This window comes from Thalia democratica, chromosome 7 (assembly GCF_965202585.1).
Source record: "Thalia democratica chromosome 7, ktThaDemo2.hap1.1, whole genome shotgun sequence".
NCBI lineage: Eukaryota > Metazoa > Chordata > Thaliacea > Salpida > Salpidae > Thalia > Thalia democratica.
This window is the reverse complement of record NC_139171.1, coordinates 36174313-36194871: the sequence shown is the minus strand read 5'-3', so window position 1 is coordinate 36194871 and position 20559 is coordinate 36174313. Positions and strand designations below refer to the sequence as shown.

The window sequence follows — 20559 nt, the reverse complement described above, 5'->3', positions numbered from 1 at the left end:
AAGTACATAATCATATTAACTCCACAACGTTTTAAGAAGTAAAGAATAACAAAAGATTTCTGTTTCGATGGTCTGTTTTGCTTTTTGTATAGCAAACAGACTGTCAATAAATATTAATTTGTTTTACAAAATTATTTGAAAAATGTGTTATATGTGGCACGCTCAGTTCCAACCCATGCACATATCCGAATAAAGTTTACACTCGTACATTTCCAACCCTAATAATTTGCCTCTCATCCGATTCATTTTCATTCAAGTTAATCGTCACTTTTGCAAGGGTCTTCATTTTTGCACGAGTATCCACTTTTGCATAGCATCACATTTGAAAAGTCGCAAGTTTACCAATAGTCGTCAGTTTTGCATAGGTGACATTCTCAAACGGCATAACTTTCTGAAACTAAAATGTAACAGTATTAAAAAGAAATATAACAAAGTTAAATTGTAATTTCATTAAACTAAATAAAAACCAAATCAACATGAAAATGTTTTTTAATTAATTTTGTATTTCCTTTTTTAGTATATAATTTTTAAAAATGAAGCAAAACATAAAAATTTGTTTTATTCTAATTAAGTTTCTTTATAAGTAAAAAACTTTTAGAAATCAAAAAATGTTACAAAATATTTGTGAGTTTAACTTTTCTAGATTTTCCAATTGGTTAGTTTTTCAAAATGACTTTGAATAAAATACAAAATAAAATACATATACGCACTATAACACGAATCAGGGTTTTGGACAGTGTGTTAAATTGTATTATTTTAAGTTTTAATGTAAAAATTTCAAAAATCTTGAAAAGACTTTTCTAGTTAAAAACTTTCTTTTTAAAAATTTTTTTTATACATTAACAACAGTTTGATAGTTCAGTTTACTTTAGTTAGTTTAACAGTAAAATTGTTTTCTTACATTTGATATTGTAGTGTTTAACTTGTTATTAAAGCTTACAGCAGTTTGTTAAAATTCGTATCTTAATGTACTTTTACGATTTTTTTAGGCTTTATTTAATACTATTAGTACAACTTAGTTTTTGATAACTAGCTTAGAGACTAAAAATAATTTTAATTATTTTAATATTGAACATAAGTTTATAACTGTTGGAATCGGTTTGAATTGAGCGAGTCCATTTTTTTGATTACGGCTACCCTTGGAACGACTTTTCTTTGAATTGTGTCCTGAGAGCAAATTTTTCTTGTAATAGTACTTTACTAATAAAGGCATAATATAAAAATAAGGCATTGTAGCACCTTTTTGCACCTAAACATAAGTTGCCAACTGTAAAGGAAATAAAGCATTTATGTGCAGTACTTCTGTAATACGTCACTTAATATAAACACGAACTAACTTAAAATTTAAGTTTGAACTTTTTAAAACATACTTAGACACGGAAATGCTGTTTTGCTCGCAGTTTTATACTGTTTACAAAACTTTTATAACAAAGTTACTTATTTATTTGACGACCAACAATAGTCTGTATATAAAGAAAAACAGAATGCACTGTTATAATTTTATTGAAGTGAATTTTTGAAAGTTTAGTAGTTTGTATTTTGTAATGAGCTTAACTAAGCTAGCGTTTATAATTAAAAAGAAGATTTTTTTTTAAACTGTTGCGAGGAAAATAAATATATATATTAAGTTAAGACTCAGTCTTAACAACTAGTTTCCTTGCTTTTTCACGTTTTTCATTTTTCCAGTTGCAAAAGAAATTTTAATAAATGCTAAATGAAGAGTGATTTAATGCTCAAAACCTTAATAAAAAATGCTAGTTTTTTTAGTTTCAAAGCTAAGCTAACTTACATGATTTCATAGAAAGGTGATAAATACTTTTAGTATTTATCAACAGTTTAAATGCAAAGTTTTCAAGTAAATTTTTAGTTTACAAATAATCGTTAAGTAAAACATTATATCTGATTTCTACTAACTAATACCTAGAACAGAACTATGGTATTACATCTTAATAATTTTGTAAATAATGTACATAGTTAATTATTAAAGTAGAAAAATAAAATTTCATTTTGCGGATAAAACAGTAGGGACATAGTTAAGGCACGCATTTTGAAAGCAGATAAGAGTACGTACCTACCTTACAATAAATGATGAAAAAGTCAAAATATTGAATTTTTAATGAAAATTTTTATGAGTTGATAAAATTTTGATGTTAAAGAAAACATGAAACAAAGTAGTTTTCGATTAAATATTAAGTATATAACGGTAAATAAGTATTATGTAGAAAAATACATTATTTAAAGTTGTAGTCTATATCAGTTACGTAAAACAACTTTAAAATGTGTTTACGTAATTTTACATAATCTAAATTAACATACCAAGTTAACTTATACTAATACTTGAGCTAGATTGTATTCTAGTAGTACAGTACAAGGTATAATGCAAAAAGAGTACAAAATTTTACTAATAAGTAACAAATTAATAATTACTGAAAAGTGGTTATTAAGAAAGTAACATGTAGATTAAATAAATTTTATAAACTTTAAACAGTACAATGTGATTTTCTGCTAATACATATTAACTATGGTCTACACTTAAAATAGATTTGTATAGCTTTTAACTGTATCAATAAATCTTAACTGTTTACATAACTGATAACAATAGTAAAAGTTATATACAACTAGATTAATATCTATTATTTATAAGTACGTTGAATAAAACATTGTTATCGTTAGTATAAAATATCAGCGTTTTCTTCTCATACAAACACAAAACATTGTTCTAAGTTTTATAGAAAGACCTTGTCAAAAAAAAAGAACAAGTTTTGCTTATAAACTAGAACTGGTTTTTAAGTATCCTTTGTATTGAGGCTTTTGTTTTAAAAATACTTAATTGTCAAATTAGTAATTCATAGCTGTTTATTCAAGTTTTTGTTTCTATATTCTTTTTTTAACAAACTTATTGTAGTGTTTTGAAATAAAGCTTATTTAAATACAACAGTGAAATAAAAATGTGATAATATTATTAAACGAAAACTTCTTGATATGAAAACAAGACATGTTAATAAATAACAAACAGGAGCGTGTCTAGACTTTTTAAATGGGATAGAACTTTTTTTTGTTCAATAAAAGAATATTATGTGTAATAGCTTTTAATAATACAATTTGGAAAACTGCTTAACTGTCTACTACACAACTGTTTAAAACTTTCTCAGGTACATTCAAATTTTAAAGTTTGAAAATACTAATAAAACATAATGCAAAGTTATAATAAGTAATCAGTTCTTTAGTTTTTATAAAAACAATTTAAGTATAAAGCTAGGTCCTGTTGTTATTGACGAACACTTTTATACATAAGAAACTTAAAAATGAAGTACTAATAAAAATTAGTATTTTACTTGTCTTAATAACAGAAAAACATATTCATTGATATGAAAATAAATTACTTAGTCAAACAGTTCTAGTTGAAATAATTTAGCTAAAAATCATACTTTAATTAAAAACAAAATATATTCTTGAAAACAAACAAGTAGCAGTCTTGAGCAGCTATTTATAAGAAAATAAATTGTAAAACTATGATTTTTATGTTAAAATAATGAAAAATTAATGCAAGTTGGTATATATTTTACTATTTAAGAAGGAAACACTAGGACTTGTATAATCATTGAAAAATAACATTGAAAAATCTATACACTTATACTTTTTTTCCTACGAAAATATTATGAAAACTAAATCATTTCAAAAAACACAAAATTTTTCTTGATGGCAAAAAGTTAATAGATGGTTATGAATTTATAGTACACAGTCTTATAAAGAAATTCGAAATAAAGAAGGTTTTTTGTATTCATTCTCTTTTTTACTACCTTTGTTCTAGTTATATTCAGGGGTCGCACAGGAAAATAGAAAACACGCACCCGATAACGAACGATCAAAAAAAACTTTACTCAAACCTCACATTAAACTTATAACGAAACGTTTCAGACTATTAAAACTACATCGAGCATGAAAGCTGCCGTGGTGATGTTCATGTTGCTGGCGGCAACCCGGGGTTGGAAGGCCCACATTCCGGGGAAGGCCGGGCAAATAGACCCGGAGTTCTTGACGGAGTTCGAGGAGTGGATAGACTACGACAACCTGCCGTCTTCAAACTACTCCCTGAAGGTGATGCGGGAGGCGGAGCTGTTCTACGGGGTTGGCATGAACGACGTGGACTGGACCGGAGAAAGATACTACATCGTCAGTTGTTTGAAAATGTGTTGCACGATCAATTGAATTAATTTGTTAATTAAGCTCACTGTTTATTTGTAACCGCAAAAACCTAAGCTCACAGTTGTATAAAACGCACTAGATTGTTTTGATAAATTGTTTCAGACGTTAGTGGATGAGCTTGAACTTCAGGTTAGAGTATCTGTCAATTGGTTACATTAGCATCGGTCTTATTAATACATACAAGCCATTTTAATTCTTATTTGCAAAGTCATAAATATTTAAAATATATCTATAACTAAAAAAAATATTTGTATATAAAACTTGTTTTAGCCATATCACAAATTATATTTATAATTTTGCAGAAAATAAAAAATGGCTTGTAGATATCAGTAAGACCTAAATACTTATCTTTATTTTTTCTTAGATATATTTTACTTTTTGAGTTTTAACAAATTAAACAACTTTTTAAGAATTTGAACTGTCGGATTTTGAATTGTCCGAGTTTAAATTTTCCTGTACACCCCTGTTAATCCTAACAACACTAATTATCCTTAAAGCAAAAAATTAAGCTAACTGTACAAAAATTTTCACTGAAAAACGCCGGCAGAACGGGTCGACGATGGACTACTACGACCTCGCGTGGGTGCAAATCGACAATCAGGCCAGCGACGAGCTGGAGTGGTACCCGGACGGGGCGGTCGACGGCAGCTGGAGCCAGTGGTCGCCCACCACGCACTGCCTCTTCCTCGGCAACAACAGGAGCAGGATCGAGGAGCTGACGTTCGCGGAGGACCGGGGAGTGAACAAGTTCAACCACGGAGCCGGGCAGGACTACAAGAAGTGGCTGCGAATGTGGTCGGACGCGGAGCACTGGTTGGGAATGGACACTTTCGAGGCGCCCGAGAACTGGCCGACCGTCGACGAGCTGGCGAGGCGGAACGACGAGGAGGAGGCGACGTGGGTGGCGCAGCTGAGAGTGCGCTTTTGCAACGACCCCGTGTGAGTTTGCCGCTTTAGTTTTTAAATTGTGCGTCAACTTGCTTTTGGAATGTATGCACATGATTGTACGAGTTTTTGTTTAAATTAAAAAAAAACGCTTCAGGCCTTTGAACGGAGGGAAGCTTTGCAGGGGCGACAACGGCGTCTTCGAGAGGAAGGTTTTTTACTTCCAGCAGCCGAAGACCCCCAAGCAGTACTACCAGAGAAAGCTGTTGGAAAAGCACAATTTGACGGAGTACGACGGGGGCAACTGGTGCACGCCCGATAACGTCGACTTCTACCACGACGAGCGACACGATTGGAAGTACCTCGAAAAAAGGTCCATCATCCGCCACAACGGTTCCCCGGAGGTCGTCGACGAAATTGAGCAGCTCAAAATCGAAGCTGCCAGGCTCAAAAGGAACCTCCAGAAAATATGGAAGAAGAGAATCGAAATCCACAAAACTTACTATGATAAAAAGGACGATGCTTGGATAAGGTATTTCGATGCCCAGTACGCGCGGGTGGAAAATTACACGATCCAAGTCTTGCACGCGGAAACCGACAAGCTCCTCGAAACTTTCAAGGAGAAAAGAGCCAAGCTCGTTGCCAGAAAGGTCAAGAACTTGAACCTTTTGAAGGAAACGCGCAAGCAGTTGGCGCAGTTGGGCGAAAGGAGGGATGGGCATGTCGAAGTTATAAAGAAGTACATGGAGGAGATAAGGGAGGGAAACCTGTGGAAGGAAATCGGCCGCACTTACTACGACCTTCCTTTTTAATTGTTGCGCAATGTTTCCGAATAATTCGTAATAAACAGTTTGGTTTGAAAACGCTAACAAGTAATAAACGAAATAATTTGATGTCTTATAGATACTTAAAATAATTTTATAAACTTGAAATAGTTTGAATTCAATGAAAAACGTGAATATCAGAAAGCATTAATATTTAAAATGTTGGAATATCTTCGGCTTAATGTTAATTCTAAAGTTAAAACTTTGAATAATTATCATATAACAAAAGCAGTTTAAGATATAATAACTTGTATTCAATTGTAGAAAGCAAAGGGTCTTTTAATCAAAACAGTAGTGTCCAAGTTTTTCTAATCATCGTTCTATGTATCAATTCTTTGATTTATACCTGTTGTAATTGATTTCCAAACAAAAAAATATTTAGTTGATTACTTTTTAAATAAAAACAACAAAACAACTGTCAAATAAAAATTAAAAAAAAAGGCCTTTTTTTTTGCTGACTCAGCAAATATTAGGAGACACACCGTCGCGTTATAATCGGACACGTAGAACTTTAAAAAATATCACAGTAAGATTTCTTTCACTCAAAACCATTGAATTTAAACAATAAAATCAATCAATATACGTTTATAATTATATTCCATCCACTATAGATAAACGTGGTATACAATACTATTACATACGTTATACAAAAAAAAGATAAATCAAAAAAAAATAAACTATTTTAGTTTTTATTTTTATTTTTTAAGTCTGATATTTCATAGGTAATATTCTCTTGTGTTAGAAATAAACTTTGTCATATGTTGCTAGAAAAAAATCATATCTTTCTTTAAGAGCTCACTGGTTAAATGAAAGCTTTGAGTACAAACACCGAGCTTTGCACTGTAAGGAAATATAAGGTTCTCACACTGGCTTTAATATTTGTGAAAACATAAAGGAGATGCTTGAAAATTTGGGTGTTAATATGAATCGCATTTACCTTTTTCCGCGCGACAATGCATTTAACATTAAGGTTGAATATTTCACCAGCTGAAGCACTCTATTTTATTTACACGTTTCAACTGATAATAAAAGATTTACTGTTTTCAGAAAGTAATACAATTGTGTAAATAACCAAGGCCCGTCAAACTACTTTAACCATTTTTCTACAGCGTGCGAGAAATATAAAATAAACCCAGGTCACTTTAATTTCATCAGTTTCAATGCAAAAAAACCTTTTAACATTTTTCAAGATGTTGAAAAAACGTTGAACTCAACCTACCTAATGCTGAAAAAATTACAAAAATTATAAATAAGAACAACAAATTTAAACCCGCAAATATTTTTACAGCTGATGAATGAAAACTTGTTGGCCTCTCTAATGAACTGCTTGTGTCTTTATTAATGCAGAAAAGTAGTAAAAACAACGCATTGCTGTCAAGTGTAACCCCGCATGCAACAGTACCAAAAATTTTTTTAACCATAAAGCTGTCCAGCAAGTCTAGATCGAAGTAGTTCTACTACCTTGGTAACCTTGGCAGAAAGTATAGGGGAGGCTTTTGAAAGAAGCTTTTATACTACTAATAACAGCACACGGATAAACCTATATGATAACGACTTGTTTTTACTCACAACAGCTGTTGATCCACGGTATCGACTTGGCTTTTTCCCTGCTAATCTCAAACTCAAGAAATGCTACTGAAATCACAAGTAAAAATGATAGTTGTCGTGAGACTGGTCAAAGTGATCAAGTTCCTCTAGTACCGCCTAATAAACCTAAAGCTCAAATACCTACAAATGATGTTTACAAAAATATTTATCGTTCTATTCTACATTTAAATCGAAAAGAAGTGCAAGCACTCACGAATTGAGCAACAAGATTCAGTTGATTAGGAAATCGAGAAAGAAATTAAGGTTTTTTTGGCTGAAGAAAATTTATCTGCTGAAGAAGTTAAAGAAGCTGAAGCCTTTTGGAACTAAAAAAAAAAAACATCTTGCCAGGTTTGCAAAAAAGTATCTTTCGGCACCAGCATCTTCTGTTTGTTCTTCAAGTTTGTTTTCAGAAGCTGGTAACTTGTACGAAAAAAGCGGAACTGGTTGCTTCAAAAAACCAACAAAAACCTTTCATTTCATAACTTGAAAAAACAAGTTTCTTTGTAGCTTAATGGCGTTGATATGAGTAAATGTAATTTACCAAATGACTTACTTTTGTATATGTAAAAAGTGGGAGCGGATCAGAATGACACAGCGACAAAATGACACGGTCGTCAAATAGACACGGTGCGTCACTTTGGCACAGCGACAAAAAGACACGGTGCGTCACCTTGGCACGGTGCGTCACTTTGGCACGGAGGGTCACTATGGCACGGCGACAAAATGACACGGTGCGTCACTTTGGCACAGCGACAAAATGACACGGTGAGTCACTCTGGCACGGTGCGTCACTTTGGCACAGAGGGTCACTTTGGCACAGCGACAAAACAACACGATGCGTCACTTTGGCACGGAGGGTCACTTTGGCACAGCGACAAAACGACACGGTGCGTCACTTTGGCACGGAGGGTCACTTTGGCACAGCGACAAAACGACACGGTGCGTCACTTTGGCACGCAGGGTCACTTTGGCACAGCGACAAAACGACACGGTGCGTCACTTTGGCACGCAGGGTCACTTTGGCACAGCGACAAAACGACACGGTGCGTCACTTTGGCACGCAGGGTCACTTTGGCACAGCGACAAAACGACACGGTGCGTCACTTTGGCACGCAGGGTCACTTTTGCACAGCGACAAAACGACACGGTGCGTCACTTTGGCACGGAGGGTCACTTTTGCACAGCGACAAAATGACACGGAGGGTTTATTTAGCACAGCGACAAAATGACACGGTGGTTAATAAGGGAGGGAACAATTTGTTGTGAAACTTCAATCTTCATTGGTATGGACAACGATCTTGTTTTTCTAGGAAACTTTTCGGTTTCCTGTCTTCCAACCGGTTTTGTAGAATCAGCAACAATCACATTGTTTAACTTTGAAAACAAAGACCGCAGGAATTATTGATTTTGACTTCATATAATAAAGTGAAACACGTAATGTTTATACCTTCTGTTGTCCATCTTCGTACTTATAAACAACATACTCATTTTTAAGCAGTAGTAAGGTGTAAGGTGTTCTTAAAAGCTGTACTTAATAAATGTACTGTTGTATCATACAACGTTCACAAAGATGCAAAAGCAGCAACTTTTTTAACAAAACACGACTGGCAAAGTTAAAGGGAATTTATTTTTGATTTCTTTCGAATGGAAAAACTTAAACACAGTTTTGTACTAGAACTTGAAACGAGTAATAAAAATTAAAAAATGACTTGCCATTTTACGACTAGAAAGATAAAAACTCATATAAAAATATTTTGTAAACTTCAGCAACATTCTGATTTAAAAAATACAATTTACATTTTAGATCAATCATTCATCACATCAAAACAATAAACTAGTAGGTGTAAACACAGAGGAAAATTTGTTTTATAAAATAAAACTCAGACATTATCGAAAACAACTTTTCTGCTGTTGTAATTCTAAATTCTAATGCGATTCTTATTTTACGTTTTTATGCTTAAAAAAGTAATACTTGCGCTCTTTTGGCGACTTAATACGTTGTAATTTTGAACTAAAATACTGCGTTCCCTGACGATTACGTTAGTATCAACATCTTCTAAAAATCATTGTGCACTTGACTTAAAAGATTTAAATTTGCGCCTCTATGCGACTTATGTAAGTTGTAACATATATCGTGCATTTAGAAGTAGAAGTATAATGCTCTTTCGCAAATAAAATTGTGCACCTAAGCACTAAAAATGCATAGATAAAAGTATAAGTACAAATAACCGAAAATAAGTTAGTTTTTTTAGCAAAACATTCCCTACATCAAGCACCTCTTTAAATAAAACTCAATAAATCACTATTACACACTTGTAATAGACTATTGTAGACTTGCTTTAACAAAGTACAATTTTTCTTACTATTATAATACTAAAACTAATAGTATAAATGCTATTTGATTCCTTATATGCAAAAAAATACTATAATATCTGTCATACTCTAAGTTTAATTCTTTATATTTTAGGCTACAAAGTTTTGTAAAAATAAAAAAGACTTATAGAAACTTTAACTTTAATAGAAATAACTAAATTGACGATAAACTTAACATTTAATAAACTATTTTTAAGAATAACTAATTTTGATTTGTTAGAACTCAAGTTGTATAACTTCAGTGCTTAATTTTCTTAAAAGTGATAAATATATAAATGCCCATGAATAGTTGCATCAGACTCTTAATTTTCTCTTAACTGTTCCTATCACTATTTTTATTTTTTCATAAATTTAGGCTCCATGACCGTTTATTTTAATTATTTGCTTTTAGATAAGTTTATTATACGTTTTCAATACAGAGTTTTAAGTAAACATCCTAACTTATTAACTTTGGTTGAATATTTTTTTGTATGTTTTTGGAAATTTAGGACTTAACATTAAAAAAAATTATTTCTAACTGCTCGTAATAGATTGTTAAAGCATATGATTTACGACTCGATAACTGAAGTGTTCTTTGGTATAACTTTTCGAGCGATAACCTTTTGTCGTATAAAAAAAAAGTAATAAAAAAACTTTTATGTTTAAACAAACTACTAGGTTAAAATATTAAACATTTTTAATATAACTGGCTAGTTATTACAAAGGCAGCTAAACTCTGTATTATTAAAAACTAGAGTTAAAACACGCATGACTTATTCTTACAACGAAATAAGTCAATTCCTGATAATAATTAATTAAACGTTTAACAAAAAGTACTAAATTTTATTCATTACATAAATATGAAAAGTCGTGAAACGTAAAAAATAAAACTTAAGAATATTTTTGTTTTTATCCTATGACTTAAATTTTAAAGCATTGTATCATGTATACTTTCAAATGTATCAAGGTACTATAGTTTGGAAAAAATATAATAATTTTTTTCTTTAACTAATAACTATCAAAATTTAACAATTAAAAGTTATATTACTGAAGAAGTTTAGTTTTGCTTATAAGTTTGTTAATCCATGCTATAGTGACGTACCGTGTCATTTTGTCGCTGTGCCAAAGTGACCCTGCGTGCCAAAGTGACGCACCGTGTCGTTTTGTCGCTGTGCCAAAGTGACGCTCCGTGTCATTCTGTCGCTGTGCCAAAGTGACCCTCCGTGCCAAAGTGACGCACCGTGTCGTTTTGTCGCTGTGCCAAAGTGACCCTCTGTGCCAAAGTGACGCTCCGTGTCATTTTGTTGCTGTGCCAAAGTGACCCTCCGTGCCAAAGTGACGCACCGTGTCGTTTTGTCGCCGTGCCAAAGTGACCCTCCGTGCCAAAGTGACGCACCGTGTCGTTTTGTCGCTGTGCCAAAGTGACCCTCTGTGCCAAAGTGACGCTCCGTGTCATTTTGTTGCTGTGCCAAAGTGACCCTCCGTGCCAAAGTGACGCACCGTGTCGTTTTGTCGCCGTGCCAAAGTGACCCTGCGTGCCAAAGTGACGCACCGTGTCGTTTTGTCGCTGTGCCAAAGTGACCCCCTGTGCCAAAGTGACGCACCGTGTCATTTTGTCGCTGTGCCAAAGTGACGCACCGTGTCATTTAGTCGCCGTGCCAAAGTGACCCTCTGTGCCAAAGTGACGCACCGTGCCAGAGTGACCCACCGTGTCATTTTGTCGCTGTGCCAAAGTGACGCACCGTGTCATTTTGTCGCCGTGCCAAAGTGACCCTCCGTGTCAAAGTGACGCACCGTGCCAAAGTGACGCACCGTGTCATTTTGTCGCTGTGTCATTCTGACACCCACCCGTAAAAAGTTGCTAAAGAAGTTATTGTAAATGAAAGTCTAATGTTTAGCCTTTCATAAAAAAAGTTCGTTACTTCTTTAAAGTATTATAGCATTTAATTTAATTTTTTTACATCATACAAGTATAAAATTCGAAATTAATCGTATAAATAGCTTGAAATCTAACATTTAAAGTGAGATTTGGTATAGGTAGATTCGTGGTTTTTTTACAAAGGTTTTTTCCTAGTGTTTAAATAAAACATTTAGGCAATCACGTTGTGTTTTTTAACAAAATATTTGTAAACTTTTACATGTTTTTCCCTTATTGAAACTTCATAAAACTTAAAAAATTTTAGATTCGAATGCGGAACCAAAACTGGCCGGATCTTAAATTAAAAACTAGATCCGGAACCGGCCGGATCTTAAGTAGTAGATCCGGTATATCACTATATAAAAATTTACATTTAGGTTGTTTTCAAAAAAATTTAAATAGCGTGACGGTGGTAAAAGCTGGCAAGCTAACTTTTTTTGTTGTTTATTTATGTGAATGTTACGGACAAAAACTTAAAATTAAACTAAAAAAGTTTTAATTCTTTTTCAAACTGTTAGGTAAGGTAGGATAGGCGTGACGCTTTATATTTAAAAATTTAGGTAAAATATGTTTGGATAGGTCAAAGTACTAATTATGTAACGCTGTATTATTAGATTATTTCATTTGCATACATTTATAAATAATGAAATTTCCAAAACCTTTCTACTGTAGCCGGCCCGTGTAGAAGTGTGGCTTTTAAATAAAGTAACTTAAATGCAATGTATTACAAATAAATTGGGAAAAGTTCTTTTTTTGATGTCTTTACTTGTATGTCGTATTTGCCATAAGAAAAATTGATTTGATCTAATCCAGGGGTCGGCAAACTGCGGCCCGCGGGCCAATTGCGACCCGCGAGCACGTTTTTTTTTTTTGAATGGAATGCGGCCCGCGAAAGAAAATTCTGCGGCTCGCGAGCATGGAAATGTGGCCCGCTGAGCAAAAATATATTCTAAGTTTATTTTTTTATTTTTATGGTAAAATTATTTTAGTTTGTTTAAATTTGATTAGTTTTATTTGAAGTCCTTGTAAAGAATTTCGAACCAATTAAAATGCTTCACTGGTTAAAACTGTAAAAAAAAACAGATTATAATTCGAGCTGTGTTTTTTTCTCAGTTTTATAATAACTTTCTTCTTACAATGACACATTATGATCTTAAAAACAGTCTTTAAAGTACTTGGACTCAGTAAGTTATTTATATAACACTTATTAAGTAAATGAACAAAATACAAATAATTCCCTTGTGTACAAAGTAATTCACAGTAATTTAGAAAAATGTCATTCCTCGCAGTTAATATATATTGTTTTGTATGTAACTTGTACTTTAGATATTTATCACGATATTTAAGTGTACACTAAAACATTAAAAACATCATAATAAAAAGAAATAAGGTTTATTTTATTTAAATTTTAACACATTTTGAATGTTGTATAAGTTTTCAGTGCACTTTAAGTTAATTCCTATGCACACCAATGTACAGAGATGTTCATTTTTAAACTACTTTTAAAACATTTATTTAAGTTAAAGTAAGTTCAATTTAAGCATAGTTTTCGATTATAACTGTTTTTATATACAATATCTAAGAATGTATAGACACATTTAAAACAAAAATACGACATAAATAAATTAGTTTTTGTTCAGTATACATTTTTATTTTATAAACAAAACTTTTTGGCAGTTTAAGTTATTTTCGTTGAACTGCACACCTATATACACAGATGCTCTTTTTTGGAAAAACCAATTATATATAAACTAGATTTAAGGATGATAAACTTGTTGAGTCTGTGTATTGTTAATCAAAATAGTTTAAATTTAAGCAAATAAACAACCTAACATTGCCATACACTTAGACTAAGTCAGGCTAACTTATAAACTTTTCAAATATCAGGCCAATTAAGGCGTTTTTATTTTTGACTTAGATTTTTTTTTCAATATAAGGATAATTTTTAGATCACTAAGGCAGGATTTTTTACTTTGAACAGTGCGAAGTAAACTTAATGATGTATGTTTTGTTCATTTCATAGTTTTTGTTGTAATTAAGATATACATTAAGTTTTAAGTCTAGCAGCTGCTATAATTGAAAATATTGTTTTTATTTTTGTTTACATATAAATGTGAACAATAATTGTTGCCAAAAAGCCTTGAGTTTTGAAAAAACTTGAAATTTGACAATTTAGGCTAAAAAATCTGGAACTATAGAATTTTCGAAAAAAAAATTGAGTTTTAAACAACTTTTACATGTAAAGTAATGAAACTTCGACTTTACACAAAAGATCTATCATATAAATATGTTTTTTGTTCTCAACGATTTTATTTATTGAAAAACACATTCAAAGTCGCCTAACAGTATCTTTTTAATGTTGCTATACTATTTTAGATATTTTTTTTTAAACTTAATTTATACTAAAATAGACTAAAAAACTTGCACTTTTAAAAACATGGAAAAAAATCAGAAAACCAGGAAAAAAAATCAAAAATTATTCGCAACCCTAAAACTGTTTACATTCTTTCTAATAGTTAAAAATAGCGCAAATGTTTTTTGTTTGAAATATGTTATGTATATGCAACAAAGGAATTTTTTTTACAAAATTAGTAATAATGGTGGTTTTAAGTATGACCTTTATTTAAATTTTACTATCTTTAACACCCCTTGTAGGTAATCAGATTCATATGATTTCGCAGTTTAAATTTTTTAACCTTCTCAAATGTATGTAAAACCTTATACAACAATTATCATATTTATTATTTCAATCACAGTAATTAACTAAAATAGAATTTTTTTACAACTTAGTTATTTTGTTTGACATGTAGTTTATACCTAAGTTTCTCTTATAAATTTTTTATCACTTCATGTTATATTTAAGTGTACACAAAAATATTTAAAATAAAACAAAAATAATAAATAGTGATATTTAAATTTTTGTTTTGACATATTTGATTTTTCTAGAAGTTTTCTGTGTATTTTATATTCATTTCTACGCACAACAATGTAAAGAGGTGGTCATTTTTAAACTATATGTTTTGATAATACTTCTACTAAGTTAGTAAAAAAATCTCAAATAAATGTTCTCAGGTGAGCAGCATTTGTTGTTGATTTCATCTTAATAGATCGATTAAAGTCCTAACTTGATTTATTTGACTTTGAAATATCAGAAATTGCTTAAAAGCGACTTTTTGTTGTCACTGAAGAAATTAACAAAAACATTATACTACCACCAACACAAATTCATTAAAAAAGTTTTCAAATCTAAACGGTGTCTTCTTTTGAGTATTTCCTTTTGCTACTTTATAACATACCTTGAAAAATTTTTCTGATAAGTATGTAGTTACTTAAGATAACATTTGCTTTGTTAAAACTGACTTTAGCGATTTTTTTTTTCGCCACAACTCCTAATTAACGTTTTGTGATTCTTATAAATCATTTTATACTTCTAATTAACTCTTTTTTATAAGCAATTTTTTTATTGCAGATAAAGCAATAAATAATTGCTAGAAATATCAATAAAAAAATATTCTACTTAATTAATGTTTTAACAATATTTTATACTTTTGTTAACAGTATTCAAGAAACTTAACTGTCCATTCGAGCTAACTTATAATAATTTTTTTTTGCTGTATATATTTATTTCACTGTCAAAATACTTCGTTATTTTTTTATTTCGTGAGTTTTATTTAAAACAGGGTTGCCAAACAAACAAACTAATTGAAAAACTCACACTTAGTTAAACCTATTTAAGACATTTTACAAAACTTAGGTGTACGTTTGATTTTTTTATTTCAAACACTTTGAATAAATCTTTGAATTCTCGGAATATTTTTTATGACTGTATTGAAGTTTATTAATTATAACTTTTTACTTGTTGTTTTAAACATTTTGTATTTTTTTATGATGACACCTTACTTGAGTATTAAAGCTTTTGTTTTTTCAAAGCAAGTTTTTAACATTTTTAACATTTAATAAACTCTGGCTTGTTTTATGTAATTCAGAAATTTTAATTTTAAAGTGGCAACCATGTAATGGACTAAATGATTACTAATAAGGTATTTTATTAAAGTATTCAAGCATTAACTATGTTAAAAAGTTGTTATATTTTTTACATAACATATATGTCTTAAATTTATTTAGCTACCTAGCTACAGAATTTTTAAAACGCGCAATTTATTTAAAACGTAAAAACTATTTTCAACAGTTAACATTTTTCTAAATATGAAAATGTAGTTGACAATATAAAACATATATAAAAGTGGCTTATAGATGGTTTTCAACTTGATTAAAAAAAAAAAAATTAGGTTGTTAGTAAAGTGGAAAATATATTAAGTTAATCTTATAAACTTTTAAAGATAGTACATAGGTTATTAAGTCTTGAGTATATTAATCTAGAAAAATTTTTATCCATTAAATAATTATGATTTAAATAGGTATTCTATGTGTAGCTAAAAGTCATAAAAAATATAAAACTGAATAAAAATAAAAGTTATATTTTAGTGTCACTAAAACTAAAACTGCGGCCCGCGAAGATTTAAGAAACTTAAAATTTGGCCCGCGAACATCAAGTACATGCCGACCCCTGATCTAATCTAAGAAACTTTTGTGAAAAAATAAAACAAAACATAAGTTTAAGCATTTTGACAAGAGTAGATAAATAAACAGCATCAACTAGTAAAAACAATGTAAAACTTGGGTTTAATTGTTAGATGGTAACAACTATCTTTAAAAAAAATTAAAAAAGAAATACTTTTAAATCAAATTAATGAGATTTATAACATAAAATAAATTATTATTAGCCAGTTATATTTTTGAATTTTTTACTCAATATTGACTTTAAAATGTATTTAACAAGTATGTCAATGACAAGATAAGCTCTAAAGCTAATTTTTGTTTAAAAATACATTGTAGAAAATTTCATCACTTACCCGGAAGGTTTAATTTAAAACTATGTGCAATATTTTTTTCTCAATTTATTATGAACACGTTTTCCGTACTTTGCGACAACTTTTTCCGCTTACATCAACAAAGAACGATATATCTACAAGGAAACTGAAAAAAAAAAACAACAAAAGCTTGTGGATTCGCAGTTATTTTACTTATTTATTTGCAAATTTAATTCACAAAAGAATGGCTAGAAATAGTAAGTTTTTTTTTGTTGAATTATTAACAAAATATAAAATTTAAGTTTGAAAACAGGAAAAAATCAGTAGTTTATGAAATAAAACAAAAACCTAAAAATTAAAAAAAAAACACAACAAAAAATGTTTCAGTATTTTTAAGCATTTTTGGAAATTTTAAAAATAACATTATACTTTTCAAAAAAAAAAACAATTCAATAATTAATCAAATATAAACTATATATTTTACAGATTTGATGAAGTATCTTGCGGTTTTCGTCTTGTTTAGCCTTGCACGCTCAGAAAATGCTTACGGTAACATATTTTAAAGATAATTTAAAGACAACAAAATAAATTAAAACTTTTGAACAGATACTTTAGAAGACTCTATGATTGAAGATGATATGTATAACGGTACGTAAAAATATATTTTATAAAATCAATTTACGAATAAGTAATTGTGTGTAATGTTTTTTTACACGTAGAATTGAGTATGTGATACTAAATACTGCTGTAAGTCTGTTTAGAGTTGTTTAACTTTATTTTATGTTGTTTATAAAAAGATCGGATTAGTTACTCTGATGATATGCCTGCCGCTCAAGTTCAAAATAGAATTATTTGTGAATATAGAAGGCTGCCTATAAGCTGTCCTAAAGACAAGAAAATATTAATCAAATCTGCATCATATGGAAGAACTAACCCTGACATGTAAGTTCAGCTTTTGATTCCATTAACCTTATTTTTACAAAATACTACAATCAGTTAAATAAACAAACTATTTGAATAAAAGCTATTTCATTTCAAAAAAAAAAAAACAGCTGTGGAAAATGGAGCGTACCGCTAAGAGGATGTAGCGCGTTGGGAGCACAGAAAAAGATCGAGACTTCGTGCAATGGAAAACAATCTTGTCTTATTTATGCATCTAATAGTGTATTTGGTGATCCCTGTGTCTATACCTACAAATATGTAAATGTGTCTTGGACTTGTGTCGATAAGATTGAAAGTTTGTTTCAAAAAAGATTCCTAATTTTCAAACAGAACTTAAAGAATGTTTGTTTGTATTAGACTAAGTTCTAAAAGTTTTATGAAAACTTAGGTCTTAACATACTGAAACTAAAAATAAAAACTAATAAACTAATAAAAATTTTGAAGAAAAATGCAACCTAACTTGGACGAGATTCTTTAATAGAGATAGGCCGGGTGGTGTTGGGGATTGGGAAATCTTAAAAAACTTGAGACTTGAAAATCCAGGCCAAATTTGTCAAAACCCTGTTGCAATTGAAGCCCAACTTGCTGATGGAAGGTGAGAATCTATGTTTTAGATTAATTTTAACTATGTAACTTTTTCAATAAATACTTTGTGTTGATTTTTAGATACATTAATTATTTATATATAGAAATTTTTATATATTGTCTTTTAATAAGTCTAAAAACTAATAAGTTTTTCTTAGTTAATTAATTTTATCATAGAATTTTTTTTTTACTACAGGCCAGCTGCAGCATCCGGCAACAATATTTCAATAAGTCCATCAAACGGTTTGTATTGCAGAAATGATCGACAACCTACTAATAAAAGATGCAACGACTTCAAAGTCAGATTTCTCTGCGTTGATTAAAACTCTGCAGTTTAGCTGATACACTTCTGTGTTTGTGAAATAAACGACAAAGCTTAATTTGTAAAATAAATTATTTTATGAAAACTGATTTTTGTTATTATTTAAAGTGTTATACACATGTTTATAATATATCTTATAGCATAATTTTAAACCTTATTAGTCACCGCAATAAAAAATGTTAATTAAATATTTGTTAAAGATAATAGTTTTGTAATTCTTTTAATAGTAAAACTACTCAGTTAAATTTTTCAATACTGTTTTTAATTAAAGATTTAAAACATTAATTTTTGTATAGTAAGCCTTTAAGAAATTTACTGTAGCACAAAGAAATATTATAATTAAAATGACATGCATCACAAAGTAAATTTTTTAAACTATCAATTTCAGGTTTTATTCAAACTACCTAAAAAGATTTATAATGTATGGAGAAGTTTATAATAATTAAAACAGATAAAATTAAAATTATTATCAAACTAAAAAGTACCTAGTTTATATTATTTTACCAAAATTTTGATAGTATATTTTATTTATTAAAAACTTAGTACTTTCTTTTATGTACAAACCTTATATGTTCACAATCAATATGTAGATTAAATCATTTACAAATTGTTAAGTTTGTCAGTTTTAAGATATAATGTTTTAATGTAACCTTTTGAAAAATTAAATGTATAAGGCTTCTAGAATAAGTAGCTTAAAAGAGTTCTCCGCAATATTATAACCTATTGAAAAATGTGCATACTATATAATTTTTTACTTAATGTGATACAATCTTGTCTTGTTTTAAAGGAATTTTCATGTTAAAGCTTAGTATAGGTTCATTATTGAAAAACTAATTAGAACAACTTTTTTCCGGTGCATAACTTATAAAAAAATATTAAATAACACATTTAAATTTTTTACTTTAATTTATTTGAATACTTTCGAAGTAAGTCTTGTCAAAAACTGTATCTTACTAAATTAAACTGAATATAAATTGAAATAAAAGTATACTGTAGTTAAAAGTTTTAAAGTATGAAATAACGTAATAAAGAAGAGTAAAAATTTACGCGAAACCAATTACTTTAAAACTACTTAATATAAGGATTTTAAAAATCTAGTTTGGTAACGAACGTTTTCTGTTTACATTAACTGGGCCTTGAGTTTGAATGCAATAGGCTTCTAGAATATGTAGCTGAAAAGAGATCTCCCCTCTCACTAAAACTGAAAAGTTCTCTTTATTTTAATTTTTCACACATTAAAGATTGTCCAACAAATGTTGCCCCATCGCCGAGAAGTATTTTTTGTAGGTTTCTCTGATCGACCATAAAACTAGCTTTTCAAGATTTTGGGAATATGCTGATCGATTATTAGATTAAACCTTTAAGATGTTTTTCCCATGTAGTCACTACCACAGTGACAACTAAGTTTATAGATGATGTTACGTTTTTCTTGGATGGAAGTGTACCTCTAAATGGAACTTACAAAGATGTTTCTCCCATCCAAGAAAAAAGTAACATCATCTATAAATTTATTTGTCACTGTGGTAGTGACTACGTGGTAAGAACATCACAAAGGTTTAATGTAAGAAAATATGTTCAGCATTTATAGTAACATTTATACTTTGTAATTTAGCTGTTGTTTTATTTTTATACACAAACTTTAAAGTATACTTTGACTAAGGACATAAACTTTTAATAACTTTCCATAGGCTTAGATTTACTTATAAGTAGTTTTTATATAAAACTATTTGAAACGCTAACAGAATCGTGTTTAAAACTACGAAAGCCTTATGAAGTTATAATATGCAGAATATAAAACAAGTAAAACTTACAAAAGTCTAAGTATAATTATAAAAAAACTAAAACGTTGCATATCATTAAAATAAAACACATATCATAGTATAATGGAGTGTCATATTTATTTAGTTTAATATTAAAATGTGTTAAATTTAAATTTTAATTTGAATGAAAAAAAAAAAAAAATTTTTTTTTTATCTATTTATTTTTGTATTAAATCTAATGTAAGCTGCCTTTGTTATCGTTCCGTAATAACCCTCATTATATTTAGTCATATATCATACAATT

General features: G+C 29.8%; 1 protein-coding gene across 1 annotated transcript; it reads left to right on the top strand.

The window, feature by feature from the left end:
* Positions 1–16819: 16819 nt before the first annotated feature.
* Positions 16820–18580, top strand: LOC145840402 (uncharacterized). The gene is made up of 7 exons (XM_082947654.1): positions 16820–16903; positions 17133–17195; positions 17253–17294; positions 17444–17588; positions 17699–17883; positions 18033–18183; positions 18370–18580. The coding sequence occupies exons 1-7, from the start codon at positions 16891–16893 to the stop codon at positions 18494–18496; spliced, it is 726 nt and encodes a 241-aa protein (XP_082803780.1). The 5' UTR covers positions 16820–16890; the 3' UTR covers positions 18497–18580.
* Positions 18581–20559: the final 1979 nt, after the last annotated feature.

Coding starts and splice junctions, on each gene's coding strand:
- LOC145840402 (XM_082947654.1), top strand. Junction 17,589..17,698: donor GGAAGAACTAACCCTGACAT/GTAAGTTCAGCT, acceptor AAAAAAAAACAG/CTGTGGAAAATGGAGCGTAC. Junction 18,184..18,369: donor GCCCAACTTGCTGATGGAAG/GTGAGAATCTAT, acceptor TTTTTACTACAG/GCCAGCTGCAGCATCCGGCA.